This window comes from Mustela nivalis (genome assembly GCF_964662115.1).
Source record: "Mustela nivalis genome assembly, chromosome: 3".
Taxonomy (NCBI): domain Eukaryota; kingdom Metazoa; phylum Chordata; class Mammalia; order Carnivora; family Mustelidae; genus Mustela; species Mustela nivalis.
The window spans coordinates 121,837,003-121,852,419 of NC_139022.1; the positions used below are offsets into that span (position 1 = coordinate 121,837,003).

Genomic DNA, 15,417 nt, shown 5'->3' on the forward strand with positions numbered 1-15,417 from the left:
TGAAAAATTTGCAATCCTTTACATGTTTATTCAAAAGGATTTCAACAAGCATTTATTCAGTGCCTGTTCTGTGTTAAACACTGAGCTGGGTGGTGAGGGTAGCAGACACTGTGAGCTGACCTTGTGTCTTGCTTTTGGGTATACTGTTCTTTATGTTGAAAATCTCTAAAATGAAGGAGGTCATAGATTTTAAAGCAACTATTTGGTAATGAATCATGTCAGCTGTCACGTCTCTACCCTCTTCTACCTGCCATATGTGGGACACCAGTCTGTAACAGAAGAGGATAAAGACGATACAGAAATAGAACCAGTTTAGAGACATTATAAATTAGTAGGGTCCCTGACATCTATTTTAACTACTTCCAAGTCACATGAACCAATAAACCCTTAAGCTAGCTTGAGTTGTTTTTGGCACTTGTTACCAGGAGAGATTGGATTAATACAAATTTATACCAACCACTTCCAATTTGGTTAACTCTCTATTAATCTGAGCCAAAATTCAAGCAAAGTAAAGGATAAGCAACGCCTGATGGCCAGTTTCCTATATCCTATTCTTGCCACGAGTGAAATGAATTAGCTATTCTTTGAAACATTAAAACGGTAAGACAGCTTTCAAGAATATTAAATGATTATTATTATTTTTTTTTTCAAAGAGAGAGAGAGGGAAGCAGGCTCCCTGCTGAGCAGAGAGCCCGATGTGGGACTCGATCCCAGAACCCTGAGATCATGACCTGAGCCGAAGGCAGCGGCTTAACCCACTGAGCCACCCAGGCGCCCCAAGAATATTAAATGATTATTAACAACTCATATTTTTATTTTGTTTTTTATAATATTAAATATCTTAGTAAACTCAGTTCTCCCAGACACATGGTAATTCCACAATAAATACAGTTACAAGTTCACAACAAACCAAAAGAAATCAGATAGAAAAGCTCTTAGAAGCAAAGGATACATCTGATATTTTAGACTCTTCAAAGAGGGGGATTTTCTCTTCTGGTTCCTGTAAGTCATCTGTCTTCACAGGATGACTAAAATGTAGAGTAAGGTCACAAAGCAGCAACTGGGAGAGCTCTGTGTAAAACAAAATAATAGAAGATACCATCTTGGAGCACATATGTCATAGACAATCATTCTTCTTTTTTTTTTTTGAAAGATTTTATTTTTGGGGGTTCCCTGGGTGGCTCTTCATTGAGTGTCTTCCTGATTTCAGCTCAGGTCAAGATCTCAGGATCCTGAGATGGAGCCCTGTGTTAGGCTCTGTGTTCAGCTCAGAGTCTGCTTGAGATTCTCACTTCCTCTTCCCCTCGCCACACTCACATTCTAACTTTGGGGGAAAAGCTTTATTTTTATGTAATCTCTACATCCAATGTGGGCTCGAACCCACAACCCTGAATTCAAGAGCTGTACGTTCCACCAAATGAGCCAGCCAGGTATCCCTATTATTACTTTCTGTAGCTCTTTCTTAGTATTCTCTGAAGTGATTGAGACCACAATTAAGTGTGCCCATTTTAACTTAAAATGCCCATTTATACTATAAAATAAGAATGACATAAAAATTAACTAGAAGTCTCTACTTGTGCACTATCTTACTAAACTGCAACTTGATTTATAGAAATGTGATTTATGCTTTTTGTCAACTTATTATTTTTGTGTCATATGTTATGTATAGAGAATCAAATAGCATGTTACAAAATTTAGCAGTTCCTATCCCCAAGAGGCAACCACTTTTAATTTTTTTCCCCCGCTTATATTGTTTTTGTTGCTTTTGTTGTTTTGTATGTGTCTGTGTTTGGTGTCTTTTGGTTTTGTTTGGGGGGCAGGTTGGTATTTACCCCCATATCTCTAAATGACACAAATATTTATTTTTTTAACCACAGGAATTATCTATCTGCTTCTGACTATAGAAGACTATGATAGAGCTCTTTTCACTCACCCCCCAGAGCCCCAGTGTACTTAAGAATACAATTTTTGTTAGCTCAATATTTAAAGGTTAACATTTTTTGATTATATAAATATTCTCCACAGCTAAACCTTTCCTTTCCTACATGGTGCCACCCAATCAGTTAATAATCTTCTTATTTTCACTATTTAATGAAATTTGTCTATTTATCTATTGATAATGAAATTTCACTATTTATCATAAATATATCCCAAATCTTCCCTAGTTGGGCAGACCTCCTTTTGGTATATAGTCAGATGCCTTAGCTCTCTGCCTTGTTGAAAGTTTCTCCTCTCCTAGAGCCTTCTGATCTACTCTATGCCGGACCGGTGGTTCTCTAGGACTGCAGGACAGCGCGCATCTGAGAACTCCTTTCCCCATTATCCTATGGACTCCTTCCCCCCCCTCCCTTGGGTGGAGTATCCTTTTTGTAAAACCTCATTTCTTTCTCTTTTGGTCTGCTACCTTGTTTGGTGGAATATGACCTCAGGAATCAGTAACTTTCTGAAGGAGGAAAAGTTTTGTATCTGAAAATTTCTCTCTCTATACCAATGCTGAATAGATTGACTGACTGTACAAATATAGGTTAGAAATCATGTTTCTTCAGGGTTCTGAGGACTTGCTGCACTTTCTTCTGGCTTCTAGTGTAGCTGTGAGAATTTTCATGATTCTAGTTCTTTTTTTTTTTTTTTTAAGATTTTATTTATTTATTTGACAGAGAGAGAAATCACAAGTAGGCAGAGAGAGGAGGGAAGCAGGCTCCCTGCTGAGCAGAGAGCCAGATGTGGGGCTAGATCCCAGGACCCTGAGATCATGACCTGAGCCAAAGGTAGAAGTTTAGCCCACTGAGCCACCCAGGTGCCCGCATGACTCTAGTTGTTAATTGTTATTTCTCTTTAGAAACTTTAAGGACTTTCTGTTCTTCCAGAACAAAATTTCACAGTATTGTACCTTGGGGGTCTACTTTCAACCACTGTGTTGGGCTCTTATATTATAGAAACTCTTCTCCTTCAGCTCTTTAAAATTTTCTCAGATTAGTTCTTTAATGAATTCCCTCCCCATGTATTGTCTGTGTTCTTTCTTTATAACACTCCTAGTTACTGAATGTTGAACTTCCTTCACTGATCTTGTAATTTTTTCTCCCTAAAACTTTTCACCTCTATTTTTTATTTTTTTGCCCTCTATGGGATTGTCTTCTTTTTATCTTTAAACCCTTCTACAGAGGTTATTTCTACTTTCCCACTTAATTTCCAAGAATCCCTTTTTTTAAAAAAAAAGATTTTATTTATTTATTTGAGAGAGAGAGTGTGTGAGAGACCATCAGATGGAGGAGGGTCAGAGGGAGAAGCAGACTCCCTGAGCTGGGAGCCCCGATATGGGACTCGATTCTGGAGCCAAAGGCAGTGGCTTAATGGACTAAGTCAGCCAGGCATCCCTCTAAACTTTTTTTTATAGGCTCATGTTCCTATTCCATGAACATAGCATTTTCTCTTGGGTCTCTTCATCTATTGATAGTTTCTTGGGAGTTTTAATCTCACTTCATGATTTCTGTTTCTTTTTCATTGAGGGAATCCATGTATTGACTTTGTCTCGGCTTTTCAAAGTAGATGCTTTCATCAAATATCTACTGCACCAGAGCTATACCTGCTCATATTTAAGACCACAGCACTAAAGACAATTGGAAACTCTGTGCCTATGGTAGCCTGTATTGGGGGGCAAGCTGGCTGGGTATTCTATTGGGGGTAACCTCTGCTCTCAGCGTCTTTAGAATTTTTCCCTTAGGCTAGTCAGATTCCTGAAAGAAAAATCTACTTGAGGGTGTAAATATGGTTAGCAATGTTTTGTGGCCAAGTGGGAAAAGAAAACTGGGAGTCTTGTAATCCAATATGTAAACTCTGTCTTAATATCTTTGTTTTCAGTACAGTACTCTTTGCCTCAACTTAAGCCTAATGGCTCCAGGCCAGAGAGCCTCTCAGGGAATAAAATTCAACTCTTCTGTCATAGAAAAGGAAGGATTGCTTCATTCAGAGAGGGGAAGAGAACTTGGGGGTCTACAACTTCTTGTTCTTGTTCTTCTTTTAGAAAGAGAGAGGTTGGGGTGGCAGAGAGGGAGAAGGGGAGAGGGAGAGAGAGTCTCAAGCAGGCTGCATGCCTGCATGGAGCCCGCTGCAGGGCTCCAGCTCACAATCGAAATCATGACCTGAGCTGAAATCAAGAATCAGATGTTTAACTGAGTGAGTGACCCCGGTGCCCCTTTTTAATATTTATATTTATTTATTTATTCAACAACTTCTTAAACATTTACCTAGCCTTCCTGTTCTTAGCCCCACCTTTACCCCCACTTCCAGAGGATTATGGTGCCACCATATATTGCCTCTACCCAGCCAGCTCATGGTTCAGATTTTTGTATGTTAGGGTTCAGACTTTTCTGTTTGCTTTCATTTGCTTTCCATTTCACTATGAACTGTTTTTGAGAGCTCTTTATCTTGTGCATTTTTGTCTCTTTAAAATCACTTTAAATTTAAACCTCAGGTTTACCAGTGACTAGTTCTATGACCTTGGAAGAGTTAGCTAACCTGTCTATGTCTGTTTCACTATCTTAAATGCCAATGGTAGTATTTTCTACCTCACAAGGTTGTGAGGACAACTGGGTGCATTTATACAGTGCTCTTGGGAGAACATCTGGATTATGGTAAATGCTATGTGTCAGCTATTGACATTATTATTGAGAGAAGGAAGTGTGGCTAAAAGGAGTGTTGTTCGTTTAAGCTTCTAAGTTTACCAGAAGTCTGCCCTCTGCTTCTAGCTCTATGAGCCCCTATAGCTTAACTGCCTGACTTCCCCCACAGCTTCTGAAGAACACATTCATCACATTCACTGGTTCTATTTTACTTCATGAAAGAATAATCCCCAAATTAGAACAGTTACATATTAAGTTTCAGATAAACCTAAAGCTTTTCTGTTTTAAATGAAGACAAGCAATGAGACTCCAATTATTCATTTAGTAAACACTTACAAGAAGTTATTATATCAAGGTACTAAGTTAAGTGCTAGGAAGACCCTTTAGGAGCTCACAGTTGAGCAGGGATAGGAAAAGAAAGTCAACGTGTAATTACAATACAGTGTGATAGATGATAGGAAAAGGTAGAAGAGATAACATGCTTGTTCAAAAGATTTTTGCCAGTTTAAGTAATTGACTAATAAGTAGCAATTAACCTGGCCGGGTGGAGGTGGGGGTGCAGTAGTGGGCATTTCAGAAGATGCATGAATTAAGGTACAGATGCGGATAAAGAGCAAATACGTACATTTGCAAGTGGTTCATTATGGCTGAAGCACAAAATGTGCAGGGAGAAAAGAATGCTAAGATACTGGAGAGACAGCCTGGGGCCTGATCTCAAGAGGTCTTACAGACCATTCTAGGAGGCGTGTTAGACTTTCTTCTGGGACAATATTGAACTAATGAGAGTTTTTAGGAGATTCACATTTTAGAAAGAAAATCCTTGCTGTATCATTGAGTTTGGTTTTGAGAGATGATGAATTAAGCAGGGATAATCAGATTTCTTTACAACAGATTCCTCGGAGCCTTTCTCAATATGTATTGTGAATTTTTGAGAGAAATACACAGCATACAACACTTCCCAAATTTATTTGACCGTAATAAGGTGGACTCTGTTCTTACTGCACACCACTTACTAACACCTCTGGAGACAGCAGGGTTAGCATATCAAAGTCTGGGAAATATGGCACTCACTATTTGGTGCCTAACTAACAAGCACTCCCCTCTTCTTCTTGGGGCAAAACTTGATTCTATCAGAGATGATCCGTTCCCCAGCTCCCCAGTAAGTCCTGACTGGCCCAGACTGGTCTTGGCAGTCCCATTCCCCTTGACAGCAGCTGGTGTAGGCATATGCATTTGATGCAATGTGGTCATGAAAGGGAAGGGAAAATGTGCTGGAGGGACCTGGGGAAAGGCTTTTATAGAAACATAGGCAGATACAGTGTCTGTAGATGGCCACACCTGCAGGTAATGACTATGAGGGATAAACAGTGAACAGAACAGAGCAGAAAAATGTAAAGAACCTGTATGGTCAGAAGCCTTTAAAACTCTGAATTAATTCTGGGTCTGCCCTACTTTTGATCTCTTATTTCCTTATTGTATAAGCCACATTAAGTCGATATTTTGTTACTTTTATAGCTGAATTCCTTATAACTGACAGAGAAGCTATCCTCAAATATCCAAGAGCTGTCATAAGAAGAATAACTACATACTCAGTGTAGTTTCAGTTTAGAAATAGGACCAGTGTGAAAGAAGACGGGAATAGATTTCAGCTAGTCCATAAGGAGGAACCATCTAAAAAGGAAGAGGCTGCCTGGTGAGATAGTGAGTTCTCCAACAGAGGAAATATTTGGTCAGGGATAAACTGTCCCTAGAAATACTCAGTCATGGAATTTTACATGTTTGGGATAAAATAATAGAATGTCTGTGAGGTGAATGTCTAAACATCATGAACTGTAAGGTCTAATTCTACTCTATGAATCTCTTTAAAATGACGAACCCTTAACTCATAGAATCAAACAAACTTTTAATTTGGAAGGAACCTTAGGGGCTTGGTAAAGATTAACATATAGAGACACTGAATTTTTCAGAATGTGACATCATCTGCATTTATTGAAGGGAAGGAAGGCAAGTATATTTAAAGAGCTTAGTTAACCAACATCATAAGCTTGTTAGTGTCAGGGATAGGAATTAAGTCTGTTAACTCCCAGAAAAATTCTCAAACATAATTCATCTTTAGAGATCTAGTTCATACTACAGTGTCAACAATTCTTAAGAAATAGAGAAATTCTAATTAGTTGGCAAATTCAGTTATATCCCAGTAGAAGCACAATTTGGCTCTGTTGTTTGTTTTATAACTATGGCATGCAAACATTTTAATTCAGTGATTCCATACTTACCTTTCATCTTCTTCAACTCCAAAGAAATTGTGTTAATGTTTTTAATTATGGCTTCCACATTTAGCTTATGGTCAGTAACATTATTCTTAAACATCTGATTTTAAAAAAGAAACAAAACATATAAATCAGAAGTATTTATGTGCACTTTGAAAATACTTAAGTCTTCCCTAGTTCTAAAAGGAAAATCCATTATTTCAGAACTGAAATAATTGTGAAATAGTAGTCAATATAATGGTTAGAATTCTGGCATAGTAAGACATCAACTTTTTCATTTTCCAAGTGAAGACACCTCCAACTAGAATTCTTCTTTAATGAAACCAGATAACAAGATGGGGCCCTTACAATGGAAATGCAGAGGTCCCTTTTTTTTTTTTTTTTTTTTCAGAAAGCCTCAGCACTTATAGACCACTTTATAACTGAGTAGTCATACAAAACTTTCTCTAATTTTGTTTATGTAAGACAGTGTATTCTTCTAATTTATTCTTGAATAACAAGGTCCACAGAAAAACTCTAAGTACATAGTAAAACTCAAAGTGAGTTTCAATTATAATTCATAAACTAAGAAGATGGCAAAAGGGCCACTTTTATTTTAGCTTTAGGAATTAAGGCAATACACTTTCTTAAAAATTCTGGTTAACTAAAATGTATAAATCAACAGGTTACCATGTTATATGTACACTACATTTTTTTTTTAACCAATTTTGTCAGGTACAAATACATAAACAGGTGGTTCACTAGAAACTAATCTTAGCCATTTAAATCTCTCCAAATGATTTGACAAAATAAACCACAATTAGCACACACAGCTCTGGCAGTGTGAAAGTTAGCTATGGGTCAGGCTGCTTGTCCAAAATAATGAAAATAAACTAACCGTTAAGTCAATTTCTTGCCTCTGCTTTCTCCTGAGTCGAAGAATTTATCCTACTTCACTCACTTTAGAGTCACTAAAAAGGTATAAAAATTTCATTTCCCAGTGAATAAAATATATTTTTGCATCCACCTACAATATCCTAGAAGCCAAAAAGGGAATGGTAGTTATCTTCCTTGGTTGGATATATCAAATCAAAAGATTTGTGTTTGGGGCGGGTGTTGGGGTTTTGGGTGGGGGGAGAAAAGCTGCTAAAAAAGAGGGTGGAGAAAGTGTAATTAAAGAACTTTAAAAATGAGGAATGGTTGTTTACAAAAAATGAAATAAACAACAACAACAACAACAAAACCAAGAGGGAAGTAGAAACTACATGGATAGAGAAATACCCAAGAAAGTTGACCCTCCCACCGCAGGTCTAGTTATCCGGCGCCCTTGAGCGTGCCCTTGGATGGGGGATGGCGGTGGGGGCGGGGGGCAATGCGGGTAGAGGGGTGTCGGAAGGCAGAGCGGGGGCTGGACCCCACTGGACTGGAGAGAGGTCAGAGGTGCCTCAAGCCTTCCGTGGAGATCTGGGTTAGGCCATCGCTCAGAGAAAAGGGAGAGGCCAGTCAAAGGGCATTCCCCAGAGGTGAGAAGTGGTGAGAAGGCTCTGGGGAGGGAAGGAATAGTGGAACCAGAGGCCAAGACACCGCATACTGAAGGCAGCGATGCAACTGCGGCACTGACCTCCAGTCGGGAGGCCGGGAGGCACAGCTCAGGTCCTCATCCTGAGGAGCGAGGATCATCCCCGCAGCTTCTGTTCTAAAGGCCACCCCTTCCTTCTCAGCCCCGTCCACACGTGAGGAGCCCCGGGGTGCCGCTGGCCGGCCCAACCACCCCTTGGTGACTGAAGATAGCCTCAAAGTTTCCACTGCCCTCGGCTCCCAGACCGGATGAGGACCATACAAAACGCATTCTGCATGACCCTGGCCTTGGGACCACCACCAGCCCCTTGTGGAACCCACGGATGCCCGTGAGGAGTCCCCCGGCCGTTGGGGACCCGCCCATTTGGAAGCTGACGATGGAGCCTGAGGCAACCTGGAAATTTCCACAGCTTTGCCTTGCCCCCAAACCGGATCAGGATTATTTAAAAGCCAGTACCTTTGGCTGGTCCACAAACCAACCCTGTGAAGACCCACGTGGCCCAAAGGTCACTACTGCTCTGAGGCAAATGGGGCGGAGCCGACTGTGAAAAGCAGGACTGTGCATCCTGATTGGCCAGCTTCTCTGCCTCCTGCATCCTGGGAGTTGTAGTCCGAGGCGAAGCCCCCGCGGAGAAGGCTCTGGGCGCCAAACTGGCAGGGATTCCTGCGGACCTGCAGCCTGAGAGCGAGCCTGAAGAAGGCGCTGACATTTTTGCTTTCTGTGTGGCAGGCACTGCGCTAGGCGCTTCCCAGCCCTTATCTGCATTTAATTTTCACAGTACAGGAGTGTGATTAAGGCCAGACTCTGTCTAGACTGAAACTGCTCCGGTGTGAATCGTACTCCAGCATTTGTTTAGCTAGAGAGGTGCTGGTAAACAGTTTAATCATTTAGAGTTCGAGCGTCCTCATCTATCATGTGAAGATAATAATAACTGCCTGCTGGTGTTCTTTTGAAGTTTAAGTGAGATAATGCATCAAAGGGAGTTGGCAGAGGATGGGCCCCATAAATGTTAGCTATTACCATTCCTATAAATTTTTATAGATGCGTGAAGAGTACAGACGATACTGGAGTGTATACTGGAGAGATATACACTGGTCTCTTGCCAGTGGGGAAGCTGGGATCCAAGCCATCTTCACTAGATTCCGAAAGGAATCTCTGGTAAGGCAGCCTCTGGGGCTGACTCAGACACGTTCCCTCTGACTTGCTAAGTAAGTCTTTGCCTTCTCTAAATCTGCCCTGTAATATTCAGCAGCCTCTGTCATTTCCTGACAACCCAGAGCACATAATCTCTTGTTTAAGTGCGGTCACTTGCAGTGTGACTCTGTGGAGTCTGTTGTCCCATACAGAGGTAGATGACGAAGGGCGCAGGAGAAGCAACTTCAGTCCTAAGGAGAACTACTGATGTAATCTGGGAACACAGGAGCGGCCTTTCTCCCTTCCTTGGTTTCCTCATGTGTTTCCTTATGAGAGGGATGGGCTAGACCAGTGTTTCCTAAGTTCCACTCACTGTAAGGCTACTGTTAGGACTATTTGCCCTGAACTGTGTACCACCTGTTTTATTCCCTTAGTACTTTAAATTTACTTCCCTTTAAAATTTAAATTTACTTTTAAAGTTTTTTTGTATCACCAATGTAAACAGAAGCTGATAGGAAAAATAAAGACAATGGGAATAAGACGTTTGTAATCATCTAAACATTTCTTGCCTCCTGATGGCGGTGTTCCTGTAGCTGAGTCTCCTTTGTTAAAATGGGTTATTAAGTGTTAGCGAAGTGTTAAAGATAGTGTAGCTCAAACTCAGACTTTCTTTTTGAGGTAATCAGAAGAATTGAAAGAGTTGGAAGGGGAATAACACTTATAATTACGCGTTAATGCCTCTGTACCATATGAAACCACCTCTCATATCCTTGGTGGGATAAGTCCCACACTTTCTTCAAACTAGATTTAGGTGCTGTCCAATATACCATCCCATTCTAAAACTCCTTCCTTCTCGACATGCTATAGGTACCTTTCAAAACTCACCTCAATCCTGGAAAGAGTCTTCTTGAATGAACCTTACCAAAATCTACAGTTTCATCCCAGTTTCTCTGCCAAGGCTTCCTTTACTCATTAGACAGTGTACACTTCCTGCTATCAGAGTCTTGCATTTTCTGATTTCTGATATATGCGCTGAGCATTTCTCATCTAATTCTTTGAGTAAAGGAGACACAGAAAGTCAGGCAACAAATATTCTTTTGGCACTCATCTATTAAGAATTATGTTAGAAGCTTTCATCTTCTGACAACTCTTTGAGGTGGCTGTTATCACCCTAGTTGTGTAAAAAACAAAGCTCGAGTCCAGAGTTTAGCACTTGCTCAGGGGCACAAGAAACAGATTCACATCCTGTATGTGCAACTCCTGAGCCTTCTGTTCTATTCTCTGCACTAAGCTGTCTCCCAGCCAGGACACCATCTCCTGAAACAGTAAACAAGGACATCATGGCTCCATGGTGTGTGTGTTTCACAGATCACTGATCTTGAGCACGTGTACTAACGCACATCCAAGCATACAAGTGACCAACATGGGATGAGGAACATTTATTTTCGAAATTAAGAACATTATCAAAGCAAAAATAACTGTCATCACTGTTTTTATAAAAGCAGAGATAATTTGACATCCAAAAAGAAAAGAAGAAAGAAAAAAGAAGGAAGGTTATAGTAATTTCAGGTAAGACCAGCTTCATAAAAAATTTACTGGATGTCTTTTTTCTTCACCCCTTGTATTGATTCAGACTAGTGAAAACTAGTCTCAGACCTGCACCCAGATATATGTTCGGAAACTCCACATAGATTATAGCAGGAGACGATAAGGTGTTTAAGAGAAGCAGGGTGAAAAACATAGGTGAGTGGAGATAGCATTAGGACTGAGAATCCTGAAAATCCAGTGATGATGGGGGCTGGGCCTTGGTAGGATGAGGAGTCTGTGGGGCCACATCATCCCAAACCCACTGACCCCATTCACAAGATTCAGGAAGTGTTTGTGGGTCCTGCTTCAGCTCAGATACCTGTGGGTTAGGATTCTGCTTACGGGACTTCTGATAGAATACAAAGACCTTTCACCCATCCCAAATGCTGATTACTTCTTCTGAGTGAATTCAAATGCTGTGATTTGGAAAATATCGTCATGAAGACTTTACAAAAAGAAGAATAAGAAGAATCAATTTTGTGTTTCTTTACAATAAGTGGTATAAGAAGAAAAAAGAGATGTGAACTCAGAAAAAGATAGATTGTAATAATGTATTTTCCTTCACAAAAATGTCTTAACATAATGATGACTACTTATTATAGTGTTTTTCCTCCCTAAGTAACTATAGATTCTTATTTCTTTTCCTGAGAAAATAAAACTTCCAAAGCCTGTTCTGCTACTTAAAGCTCGAGATTGTTATAGATGAGCCCCTTAAAAAAATCTATCTTTCTTAATAAGTTTGCAACGCTTTACTGGAACTCCGTCCAGGTTGCAATTGCTGATTCTAATGTTAATCAAATAAAGAAGATTAAAAAGCTGGCAAATTCTCCCATGAAGAGAAAAGTTGTTACAGAAAAACAAGGTGATTAAGCGTTTTATGGAGTCGGGTGTGAGTGTCTCAGTTAGTTTTATTACGAATTCTTGACATAAAGTCTTCGTTTCCAGGAAAACAAATTGAATAAATTATCTCATCTCTTGCCCTTGCTCTCAGAGTTCCCATTCCTACCGTTTCCCTGCTCATCATCAATTACAAGTGCAGGACTCTGCTTGGGGACGGGCTCCCGTTGAAGTGTCAACTTCCATCTGAATATGGCTTTGTACAACCCTCTTGCAAATAAATTAGGAGGTCACAGTTGCCTTCTTAGATCATTACATGTGCAGCATGACCAGAATCTGATAGATCAAGGCAATCTCCCCATAGCCAATCATGGAAAGAAAGAGAGAAGGCACGTGACTTTGGCCACTGTGGTCTGAGGTGAAAGGTGGGCTTCTTGCCCCATTGTCTTCTTCGAGCAGCTGCTGTTCTACTGGGAAAAATAATTTTCTTTTTCTCCAGAAGAAACACACTTCTGAACTATAGAAAGGTGTTACTAACAAAAATCCACATTGCTCACTGTAACTAAAGTATTTTCACTTGTAATTAAGAAATTACACGAAAGAAGGATATCCTGCCATTTGTGAAACGGGGTGGACCCTGAGGCCACTATGTTAAGTGAAATATGTCAGATAGAGACTTATACATGGAATCTAAAAACATTGAACTTCTAGAAACAGATAGTAGAATGGCAGTTGCCAGAGGTTAGGGGGTGGGGGAAACGTGAAGATGTTGGGGAAAGGGGACAGATTTTTTGTTACAAGATGAATGAATTCCACGGATCCAAAATGGTGCCTGCTGTTAACAATACTGTATACTTTAAAGCTGCTGTGAAAGAGGGGATTTTAATGTTTTCACCATAAAAACAACAGCAATAAAATGCTTATTATGTGAAGTCAAGGATGACCTTGCTATGGTAAACATTTCATGATAGTTATGCATATAAAATCATCTCATCGTACACCTTAAACTTAATGCTATATGTCAATTATACTTCGATAAAGTGGAGGAAAAAAAATAGTCTGTACCAACATTTTTCTCTGAAATAGGAAGCTATCCAAATATATAGCTGCCAGATAAAATATAGGATACCCAGTTAAATTTGAATTTTAAATAAACAACAAATAATTTCTTTATTGTGAGTATTTCTTAAGTATTGTGATGTACATACTTATATTTAAAATGTATTTCAAAGTCAAATTTAACTGGGAATCCTGTACTTTTACTGGCAAAATTTGGCAACTCTATACCCCAAACACTTAAGCCCCTAAAAAGAAAAGCAAACAAACAAACAAAAAAAAAAAAAAAGAAGAGAAAACAAACCGTTCTGAAGACTTGTAGATTTAATAGGTATAGAAGCCAAGAGAGAATATTGAAGTTTTCCAACTTGATGCCCAAAGTAATAAAATACATACACTTACTGTGCCAGAATTTGGCCCTCTTCTTCCTTCAACTGAAGTTCCTGTAATGCAAGAATGAAGCTAGGTCTTTGAGAAAACAAATAGACAAAAGCTGACAGTATTCAGCAAGGTGCTATTTTTGACAGCTGCTGGCTATGCCTGTTTGTCCGAAAATTCTGTGTGCTTGGCTTTTAAGAAAATGCCTTTATCCAGCAAGACATATTCATGATACAAGTTGTGTTTATTTCCAGAGATCCACCAATCAGAGGAAACCTTTTCTGTCCCCAAATAAAATATGTTTTCAATTCTATCACGTCTGCCTTGCATCCCCCGACAATACTTCCCCTGTTTATTAAAGACATAGATCCTGATCAGATTTTCTTCCCCTAGGCCATACCCTCACCTCCCTACACCTACACCTCACCCTCATCAGCCAGCCACGCAATGAAAAATGAGCATCTTTATGAAAAAATTATATTATGTTCATGGAGTCAATTACAAGAGAATATAAGTGTATACTCACCTTTTGTAAATGAAAATATGTACATATGCATAAAAGCAAGTTTGGAAGAATAGACACCCACATGTTACCAAGGATCTCTGGGTAGTGAGATTTATGGGTGATTTCATTTCTCTGTGTTTATTTATGCAGCCCAGCTGTGACTTTAGTCCCAGTCCTCTTCTGTATATTTTAAACTCCCCAGGCCATCTCACAATGTGGTATAACATCAATCACTGTAAAGCAGAGTTTCTCAAGCTTTACGATGCACAGTTACTTAGGAAGCCCATGATATTGCAGATTGCCGGGCTTGCCCTGAAGACTTTGACTTATATATCTAAGGTCGGGGTCCCTAAATCTGCACTCCTAATCCTTCCTCCTTCTATCTGAACCTAGTTTGACTGCAGACCATACTGTGAGGAATAGTGAATGACTTATGGGCTTTACCAGGCTTTCTTCTACAAATTCCGTGTGCATGATCATGGTTGAAACTTATTTTGGCCACTGATGCCAGAATTCAGTCATTTTATATATGTGTATATATACACATACATATATACACATATGTATATATGTATGTGTATATAGATATATACACACATACACACACATATAATTTATATACATATATATGATATATACATATATAATTTAATATACATTATATAGAAGTATATTTTTATATACTATATACATATTGTATATAAAAATATAATTTTCAAGTATAAGTCAGTCCCTTTAATTTCCCTTGAGAGAGGCAAGTGTTTCAGGTGGAAGGCCCCCTCAGCACAGCAGCATGGAGATTCACCACGTCCTCTTGATTCTCAGGGGCGGAGGTGGGGGGGCTCTGGGGGTGCGGGGGTAGGGGGCTCTGGGGGTTGGGGGTGGAGGTTGGGGAGGAGGTTGGGGGGAGGGATGAACATTCCATTCCAGTTTCCGGTTCTTCCTAATTTAGGTCTGTGTTTCTTTTGTTTCCTTGGCTTTTTGTTTGTTTGCTTCCAGTTTCCTTGCCGTTATGATTAAAAGTCTAGTGTTAGGTGATTTTGTTTTTAAACATTCAACATTTTTATATGTAGTTTTTGGCAATAAACCTCCACCCACCTCCAGATCTGCTACCCTCACCCTGCTGTGGGAAACCACCATACCCCACCTGTGCTGCTTGCAATGGCATCCTCACTGGTTTTGCCACTGCTTCTCTTGCCCTCCAGGATCTATGATGATTGGCTTGCTCCACACACTACAATTGGAGGAGGTTTTTAAGATGCAAATTATAGGGGCCCCTGGGTGGCTCAGTTGTTAAGCATCTGCCTTCAGTTACAAGTTCACATCCCAGGACCTGGGATGGAGGCCCCTGCTTGGTGGGAAGCCTATGTCTCCATCTCCCACTCCCCCTGCTTGTATTCCCTCTCTTGCTGTCTCTCTCTCTATCAAATAAATAAATAAAATCTTTAAAAAGAAAAAAAAGATGTAAATTAG

At 39.9% G+C, this 15,417-nt stretch overlaps 1 protein-coding gene across 3 annotated transcripts; it reads right to left on the reverse strand.

Moving 5' to 3' along the window:
- Window positions 1-785: 785 nt before the first annotated feature.
- LOC309862367 (uncharacterized protein C5orf58) lies at window positions 786-9,113 on the reverse strand. 3 transcript variants are annotated; one of them, XM_082726167.1, is made up of 4 exons: window positions 8,904-9,113; window positions 7,767-7,839; window positions 6,896-6,989; window positions 786-1,071 (listed from the first exon to the last, which is right to left on the reverse strand). In XM_082726167.1, the coding sequence occupies exons 3-4, from the start codon at window positions 6,987-6,989 to the stop codon at window positions 920-922; spliced, it is 246 nt and encodes an 81-aa protein (XP_082582293.1). In that variant the 5' UTR covers window positions 7,767-7,839; window positions 8,904-9,113; the 3' UTR covers window positions 786-919. The 3 variants fall into 3 exon arrangements, with proteins under 3 accessions (XP_082582293.1, XP_082582294.1, XP_082582292.1); XM_082726168.1 differs by having other exon boundaries at window positions 7,767-7,905; XM_082726166.1 differs by lacking the exon at window positions 7,767-7,839.
- Between the last annotated feature and the right edge of the window lie 6,304 nt (window positions 9,114-15,417).